Consider the following 9,713-nt stretch of genomic DNA (forward strand, 5'->3'; position numbering starts at 1 on the left):
AGGAAAATGTACAATTTTCATATTATTCACACATGAATTGTATTAGAAAAAGTTCCTTATTGGAGAATTGATGTGATTCGTAGCTAATTGACCCATAACTCATTTACTTAAGTTTTTTGAGTGAAGGTACGTTCACCTGAATATGTTGACGGGCTCGAACTTAAGACTCCCTCTTGGTGAGCTTCCAAGGTATAGGTATTAAAGCTAGGAGAAAGGATTTTCTGAATTTTGATTTGGGATTTCTATGTGTCTAATTTTTGTCTGGAAATTCCACTGTTGAAATTATTTTTAGAGTGAAACTAGAAAGCAAAAAGTTCAATGAGAACAATAGCTTTGGGTAGGGGAGAGTCAAGATAACTACATTATATATCTATCGGTGACTATTCCATGTCTTGCCGATAGCCATATGGATATCATCAATGAACTCTATATTGGCTCTGTGTTAATGATAAATCTAATCAAATCAATTGTGTCGATTATAAAGGATTTTTTTTTTTTTTTTGTATAACCACTTTCTTCAACCAATCTCTTAATTGATGAGTTTTTTTTTTTTTTTTTTCGTCTATTGGCATCAAGCAGATGGCTTTCTTAGCATTTAACTACTTCTACAATAGTCTTGATGTTTCTTTTGCTGGTGAACGAATAATTTATATGACTAACTCCACGTTTACACACGTTTCTAACATTCCCTCACGAACAAAACGTGAGAGAGCACATGAATTAAATCCAACAGTAGAAATAATCATAAGACATTGAAATTAGATGAAGACGAGGCATTTCTGACCCTGACGAGGACGAAGAGGAAGCCTCCGCGAGACAAGAATTTTTTTTGTTTATTCTACTTTTCCTCATATTTTACATGCGCACCTCCCACATCTAAAGCTTCGGATTTTGGTCATAATCTTGATTGTGTAATCTGAGAATATTTGCGCATGCATACTAATCATAACCTAATTGGTGACTGGTTGTACTTCACTTTCAATACCCTATATTTAAATTAGTGCAAATATAAATATATCTTCAATTGAAGCAATCACAAATAATTTCCAACTCCTCGAAAGGACATGTCGCCCGCCTTCCACTAATGTCCAATTCCTCAATTCCTTTATATTTTCGATCTTTTACTTTGTGAATAAACAATCCGGGGACCATTTCTTTTTTTCTTTTTCTTTTTCTTGATAAAGAATGATTTGTGGATTGTTATTCATAAGTGATAGGTCAATATGACACATGCATCACGCATGCACTTATCGAAGAGGAAAGGGAAGAAAATGTATAATTTGCATATATTTCACGCATGACTTGTATAAGAAAACTTTTCTTATCAAAGAATTGACATGATTTGCAATTCATTGAACTAATTCACTTAAGCTTTTGAGTCCAAGCGAATCCATCTCAATATGTTGACAGACTTGAACTTAAGACCCTTTGGTGAACTCCCATTATGGAAGTATTTGAGCAAAGAGATAGGATTTTTGAATTCCGATTTGGTGTTTTTGCGTGTTTGATTTCTATCTGAAGTTCTGTTGTCACAGTTATGTTTAGAGCGATAGTAGAAAGTGGTGATTTTAATGGGAAGAACAATTTTGGGTTGGGGAGTGTCAAAATGCATACGCTATTTAACAACCCAACATTTGGCAAAGGCCTTTGGATGGCAATGCTAAATTGTGAATTAAGAGACTTAATGCATGCCACTAATTATTAGATGCATTGAAACTTGATAAATACCATAATAAATACTCATAAAAAGTTGTGAATTTAAAGACTTAATGCATGCAACTATTTATTAGATGCACCGAAACTTGAAAAGACTCTAAATTCGTGCATCAGTGTTGGAAGCTGAACAATCATTGTAAAAGGTCCTCAAACAACGGTAGAAATTGACTAAAACAGCCTTTGGTTGTCATGTAATGGATTCGTAGCCTCGGATTTGACAACAAGCTTGTAAATCGAGAACGATGTAATCGATCAACGCCCACAAAATCAATATCTTAGCCATCGAATGAATAACCTCTTCACATATTCGGCAACTTCAACCTTGAACCCAACTTATTAAGTTGTAGACGAAATAGGTTTTTGATTGCATAAATAAGAGTGGGTTGGTTTGATCGATGAAACACAAATGGAGCTTAAGGCTGTTCGAATGCTCCCACATCAGGTAAGAAGTTACAAACTTTAAACACGATCTCCTAATATTTAGCGATGATTATGTACAAGAAGTTTCATATCCCCAGACCATTCGCATAACAACACAGCAGCGATGCACTTTTGTTGATCCACCATCTCTGTCTTCAACTATCTTGTTGGTGGACCTATTTTATTTTATTTTTTTGTTAGTAGCACTCCAAGCCGAAATCTTAGAGTCGCTGGTTATCAATGACTTTATTAATCAGTTTTCACTAAATTTTGACGACTTCGTCCATGACTTCTACGTTGTGTATTGTTGATTTCCTATACTGTTGACATGCTAGCAGGTTGTCAATTGTCTTGCATAATTGCGACTTCGATTTTAAGCATTATTTTTTTTTTTTTTTGGTCAACTGAGCTCGTTACTTGCCGATGATAGCCTAAAAATTGGTCATCTTTGTGTGTCAACATTGAGGATAAGAAAAGCCCAACCCGATCGGGTTAACTTAGGGACTAATGAATATATAAATTGACATATCGATATCATCATTGAACTCTATATCTAACCAAATTGACTGTGTTAATGATATATCTAATCAAATCAACTCCATGTTGATTATAAAAAAATTTGTTATTTTTTTTGTGTAAACACTTTCTTCAACCGATATCTTAATTGATGAGTTCTTTTTATCGTCTACTAGCATCAAGCAAACAGCTTCCTTTGCATTTAACTACTTCCACAATAGCCTCAACGTTTCTTCTACTGGTGATCGATGAATTATATGACGAAGTCCACATTTCTACACTTTACTAACATTACCTCGCGAACTAAACGTGAGAGAGCACATTAATTAAATCCCAATAGTAGATATAATCATTAGACATGTGAATTAGATGAAGATGAGGCATTTTTTTATTCTTGGATGAATATGATGTCCCCATCAGCCCCCAACCACTTTGGTTAGTGTCCTCCTCGAGACAAGACAAATCTTTGTTTATTCTATATTTTCCGATATTTTAGAGATGCACCTCCCATATATGAAGCTTCGAACTCTGGTCATAATCTTGATTGTGTAATTTGAGAACATTTGCGCATGTATTCTGATCATAACCTTATTGGTGACCAGCCATATTTAAATTAGTGCAAATATGAAGATATCTTTAATTGGAACGATCACAAATAATTCCAACCTCTCGAAAGCACATGCCATCCACTATTCACTACCCTTTGATTCCTCAATTTCTTTATATTTTCCATCTTTTACGTTGTGAATAAACAATTAGCGGGCCATCTTTATTTTTATTTTTTATTTTCTTAGCTAAAGAACGATTCGTGGGTTGTTAGTTCGTAAGTGATAGATTAGTATGCCACATGCATCACGCATGCACTAACTAAAGAGAAAAGTAAGCACCATGTACAATTTTCATACTATTCACATGTGAGTTGTATTAGAAAAACTAGAGATTGAATCCCGGAAAATTAAAATAATAACAGGAAAAGTTCTTTTGTTTATTACACAGAACTGGGACGTTGCTGACCTAAAAGAAGCAGAGAGATGGTTTAGCATAAAAATGCAGGCATTAAAAAAGTCCATATCTGTCCCCCCGTCACTGTCCATTTTTATTTTTGTTTCATGGTTTCATTTTATCAGCCTTTTTTGAAGATGCAGTAGCTTTTGTGTACTACACACGAATAACATGGTATGTCAATTTTTCTGTTCCTTTTCGACCCAAAAAAAAAATTAAAAATTTCTGTTCCTTCCTTCTCAAACTTTCCGACATAGGATAGCCTATAAATACCCGTCGGTAAGGTATGGTCACTTACTAAAAGCCTCTTCAATCTAGTGTTGTTCATCTATATTTGGTCAAACACCTAAATCTAGAAATTAGCAGCAAAGAAATGTCTCCTCCGGTTTCAACAATCCCATCTCCTTCTCCTGCTCATGAAACAAGCCAGGTCGCTGAACGCCGGTCGGGAAATTTTCATCCAAGCATATGGGGATTACTTTCTCAAATATGCTTCTGACTCCAACTCAATGGTATCATTTAAGTTAATCCCTTTTTTTTTTTTTTTTTTTTTTTTTGTGTTTGGATTACCTTCTGAAATTTTTTCTATGGTTATATTTTCTGAGGTGAGAGCATAAAAATAATTGTATTGAATTATTGGGCAACATCCACAGAATTTGACAAGGAAAAAGAAAAGAGATTGCAGTTTATCGGGAACACCATGCATGTGTTGGTCCTTAAGTTATTCAATTCCTATTTATTTTGGTCAGTCGGATCATAAGCAATATATTTGTTGCGTTTTCCTCTAAATTTTTAAACTTTCAATTTCATATTAATGTAGAGTTCTCAAGGCGTAGCAAAGGAACGAATTGAGAAATTGAAAGGAGAAGTGAGAAAGATGTTGACAAGTGCTATGGATAAGCCTTCGCAGAAGTTGAACTTAATTGATCAAATCCAACCCTTAGGACTTGCCTATCATTTTGAAATTGAGATAGATGAGCAACTGGAACAAATCCACAGAAGCTATTTTGAATTTCACTGTGGCGATAATGATCACAACCTGCACACAACCGCTTTACTCTTTCAATTGCTGCGACAACACGGTTACAATATTCCATGCGGTATGTCATTTCAATTTCTCATTGATCGATCAATTTTGCGAAATTATAATGCAAACACTAGTTTGATAGCCCATTTGATTGATTAGAGTGAACACATAATATTGCTATGATGTTTATTTTACTTCAATTTTAATTTGTTAATTCGTCAACTTTTTTCTTTGTATACAATTCTCGCATTTTGAGTTCTTCAAATTTTCTCGCTTTTGAGAGGTGAATAGTACTTTCTTTTGACTCCTTGGATTAATACGTCATGTTTCCATTGTTTCCAATTGATCAAGATATTATGCATGATTTTTTTCATGGCATCTCTTGATTGCATCTTTTCCCATGCTCCATTTCACTGTACAGAAATCTTCAACAAGTTCAAGGACAACAAAGGGAACTTCAGCAAATCACTCATCGCTGATGTGCAAGGATTGCTAAGTCTATTTGAAGCTTGCCATCTAGGATTTCATGGTGATGTTATTTTGAACGATGCACTTGCTTTTACTATCACTCTCCTTGAATCAATTGACAAAGGAAAAGTAACCGGTAATCTCGATAAACAAGTGATTCATGCCCTAAACCAGCCAATCCACAAGGGATTGCCAAGGGTAGAGGCAAGGCATTACATTCAACTCTACCAAGAGGAGCCTTCACATAATGAAGTCTTGCTTTCCTTGGCAAAACTTGATTTCAACTTATTGCAAGAGCAACACCAGAAGGAACTTGGCAACATTACAAGGTTTAACTTCATGATTGCGTGTCTAAACTAGCTAGTTGTTCTAAGAACACCAAATTGACATAGATTGATTCATGCAATTTCAATTTATCTTGAATTGAAAAACATTTGTACGTGACAGGGAGTTTTACACTCTTTAAATCATTAGTCTAAAGTACTATCCATGGATAACCTCAAAATTCTATCAATGATATGTTCGCCTAATATAGGATTTGTTGGTAAACTATAGGTGGTGGAAGGATTTAGATGGAGAGAGAAAGTTTCCGTTTGCCAGAAATAGGCTTGTGGAGCTGTATTTCTGGATGTCGGAGTTTATTTCGAGCTGGAGTATGAAGCCACTAGAGAAATACTAACCAAAGTGATGGTGATTGTTTCCATATTTGATGATGTGTATGATATCTATGCCACATTGGAAGAACTAGAACTCTTCACGAAAGCAATTGAAAGGTACAATTGGCACTCAAATGCTTTTCTTGTTTACCAATTCCCAATTCATTCTAATTTGATCAACCGTTAATTAGGGTCAAATGTGATGCTTTCTGAACTTGAATTCAGGTGGGCTGTCGATGCCAAAGATGGATTGCCCGAGTACATGCAAGTGTGTTACAAGACACTTCTTGATTTGTATGATGAAATTGGCTACGAAGTGACTAGAAAAGGACAATCATACTGCCTCTTCTATGCAAAAGAAGTGGTAAGCAATGTGAATTAACATTAAACAAATGAAATTTTTACTTCGTCCACTTGGAACAGAATATCAGGTTTTTGGATTAGGATGAGAGAATGTAATTTATTCAAGTCCCCCAACATACGTTAAAGTTAGAAGACTAACATAGCTTTATGTTTGATAATGAATCATCAGATGAAAAACCATATGAGAACATACTTAGCCCAAGCCAAATGGTTCCAGCAAAACTACGTACCAACGATGGAGGAGTACCTGCCCATTGCATCATTATCCATCGGTTGTGAATTGCTATTAGGGACGTCGTTTCTGGGAATGGGGGATGTCGTAACAAAAAGTTATTTTGACTGGTTATTACTTAGCGACAACAAGATGGTGAAGGCTTCGGGTGTAATCTCTCGGCTCATGAATGACATTGCTGGACATAAGGTATATAAAAGCTATACCATTGAACAACATCAATTTGCCTAAATTTTGTCTAATGGAATTTATCAATAGGAAAAATAAAATAATTTCCCTGAGAAATTTGTTTACAGTTTGAGCAAGAGAGAGGACATACGGCATCTTCAGTGGAGTGTTTCATGAAACAATATAAAGTTACGGAGCAAGAGGCTAAGGACGCTCTCCGTAAACAAGTGGTCAATGCATGGAAGGACATAAACAAAGAGCTGTGCCATCCGACCTCTGTCCCCAAGCCACTCCTTGTGCGAATTCTCAATTTTGCACGAGTCTTCCATGTGGTGTATAATGATGAAGTAGATCACTACTCTCATGCTGGAACAAAGCTCAAAGAATTTGTGACTTCTCTTCTCGTCGATCCATTGCCAATGTGATGATTTGGAAGAGCAAGTTTAATTACCAAGCGTCATAGTTGCATTAGAGATTTTCGAATTTGCTCTGTTCACAAGTTGACTTGTGTTGAATATTGCTCTTTTTCTGTTTGTTATCGTTTGGAATGACTGCGTCTATCTATCATCTATACAGTTAAATTCTTAAGCAGACCACAAGACGGTCATGATGTGGTGTATAATGATGAAATAGATCACTACTCTTATGCTGGAACAAAGCTCAAAGAGTTTGTGACTTCTCTTCTCGTCGATCCATTGCCAATGTGATGGTTTGGAAGAACAAGTTGACATGTGGTGTATAATGATGAAGTAGATTTTACATAATATCGGCCAAAGCAGGATATAATTCGCCACCGAAGTGAATTGAGTACACCCAGATGGACAATTCCACGGGGGACGAGTTAAACAAATCACAATGCCCACAACAAGTGGGTTTGAACCAAACGAGCTACAGGTTTCTGCCGCAACTTGCTGGGATGAATCAGAGACAGCAGCATACAGCTAACTTTGTGGCAACCAATATCGACAATGATTAACGAGCAACAGCAGGGATTGCGGCTGTGCGGACAACGATTAAAACTCGGCGATGTTGGCTCATTTTAGTTCGACTAAGGAAGCCGGGAACAGGGGAGAACAGAGAACAAAACCCAGCGCTTTAAATGATGAAAGCCCCGTGAAACTAGCGTGCAAATTTGTTGGCTGTAAGGGGAATAGCCGAGAAGAGGAAAGCCCCGCTCCTGAACAGCCGAGGAGCAACGCATGCTGAAGTCCCTGCTCTTCTGTTTTTTTTTTTCCTTCTTTTTCCTCCCAATCTTCTTTTTCTTTTTTTTTTTTTCAAGCCGGAACAAACCAGGACGACTCTCACCGCCTCTCTCTCTCTCTCTCGATCTCTCTCTGTGTTCATGTGTTGGCTCTGCTTTCCTTCTAGTTAAGCAACTTCTTCCCTTGTCCTTTACCAAGAAATCCCAATAAAGGCAAAACTATTTTAGGCACGGTTTTGTCCAGCCAAGAACAATGCCTGAAGAATCGAACACCAATCAGTCATTAACACCAATGTCCATGGCACTCTAGTATCCAGTAAGTAACACATACAAAAGGAAACTAACAATCAACATAGGAAGAGCAAACTAGCACAATGGCCAGCAAAACCGCAATACAGCTACGTGACCAATTGCCAAAGTTTCCCACCGCAAATCCGCGATGGCGACCAAATCATCGAAATCCGGTAGTCAAATTCTTCGAGTTCGTCTCCACCAACGCACCCGTATGACACAAAACCGGGAAAAGAGACGAGATAAAGCCCGCTCGGAGTTCAGCAGACGTCGGGGCACTGAAGGGGGCGGGGGAAGCAAAACAGGGACACGAAGACACCACCAGCAACGGAACCGCATGACCTGTCAAGGCAACTACGACGAACTCCCGAGGCAAGATCTAAGGCAGCGGCAACTCGGCATCTCAGGAAAGAATTGCAGACCGAGAGGAGAAGAAACCAACGCATCTAGGGAGCGTGCATTCTCGAGTCGAGATACGGGAAAAGGAAGGGATTCCGGGAAGTCACCTGGTCAGCTGGCTATCGGACCCGAGCGACGGCGGGAGAATGCGCGCCCGGCTGTGTGTCGAGGCCCGAGACACCACTGACCTCGGACTGCAACTGAAGTCCGACGGGAGGTGCGGGATCCGAATCCGAGTCAACTCAGCGAACGGATGGGTGCTGGTGCTGGTGCTGGTGCTGGTGCTGGTGCAGGTGCTCGTTCTGCAACGAAAGAAGCTACAACTCCCACCTCCTCTCTTCTTCTTCGTCTTCTTCAGTTCCTGGTTTCTCTTCCTTCTTCCTTTTTTTGTCCTTTCTTTTCTTTCTTTCTATTTATTTTTTTCGTTTTGCTTTATGCTGCGTTTTTTCACCGAAGTGTTTAAAAGTTTGTAATCGATACGCTCTCTTAGGCATATTCGCTTGTCGGACAGGCCACGATCTCCAATGCCGTCCCGCCACGTAACAAATCAATTGCAAAGCTCCATCGGGTCGGTTGCCATGTCATCCTTTCTGCTTCCTTTCTTGTTATTTAATTGTTCTGGATAATTCTGTAGTTGTGAAATTAACCAAAAAAAAAAAAAAAAAAAGGAAAAATTCTACGGCTATGGAGTATCTGTGCAAGCGTTAGAAGAAGCAAAATTTAGGGAATTTGGAAAGAGCGATCGTCTTCTTTTGGGAAAAAAAATATATGTGTGCCAATCGCATATTTTCTAATTGACCTCGTTGGTATTGTCAAGCATCTTTCCATGTCTATTTCTTTACCTCAACATCTTATTTTACATTTCCAGCCACTAATCCTTATCTTGTTGATGTTGTTTCCTAATTGGGAATAGGGCGTGCTGATCATATTGAAGCTTCGGCCAGGTCGAAAGAATGTGCCTAAGTTCACCAGAGGGGGCCCAAGTTTGTGTGGATTTGGTCTTGGAAGCTTGAATGAGTTTAGGCCCTCAATTCAAGATCAGATCGCATGTCGGGCCAATTTAGATGAAATTTACAACTGGGTTAATATTATATTCAATGTGGGCATACCATTTATATATAAAAATGTCTTTAGTAGGAGTGATCGGGTCTAGGGTGGGTAGGTTCCAGACCTAGACCCTGTACCCAATCCGCTTTGTTTTTCCGGTCCGATATATTGGAACTTGTTTTGCAACCACCCATCCTATTCGATTTC

The 9,713-nt window shown here is 38.1% G+C and overlaps 1 protein-coding gene and 1 long non-coding RNA gene across 2 annotated transcripts; both read left to right on the forward strand.

Moving 5' to 3' along the window:
- The first annotated feature begins 4,726 nt into the window (after nt 1-4,726).
- LOC104417874 lies at nt 4,727-5,781 on the forward strand. The gene is made up of 3 exons (XR_005552753.1): nt 4,727-4,754; nt 5,103-5,478; nt 5,705-5,781. It is a non-coding gene; the product is annotated as an uncharacterized LOC104417874 (long non-coding RNA).
- Nucleotides 5,782-5,792: 11 nt separating this feature from the next.
- LOC104415900 ((-)-germacrene D synthase-like) lies at nt 5,793-6,999 on the forward strand. The gene is made up of 4 exons (XM_010027318.3): nt 5,793-5,922; nt 6,031-6,169; nt 6,338-6,589; nt 6,697-6,999. Exons 1-4 carry the CDS (start codon nt 5,837-5,839, stop codon nt 6,991-6,993), a joined length of 774 nt encoding a protein of 257 aa, XP_010025620.3. The 5' UTR covers nt 5,793-5,836; the 3' UTR covers nt 6,994-6,999.
- Nucleotides 7,000-9,713: the final 2,714 nt, after the last annotated feature.

This window comes from Eucalyptus grandis, chromosome 7, assembly GCF_016545825.1.
Source record: "Eucalyptus grandis isolate ANBG69807.140 chromosome 7, ASM1654582v1, whole genome shotgun sequence".
Lineage (NCBI taxonomy): Eukaryota > Viridiplantae > Streptophyta > Magnoliopsida > Myrtales > Myrtaceae > Eucalyptus > Eucalyptus grandis.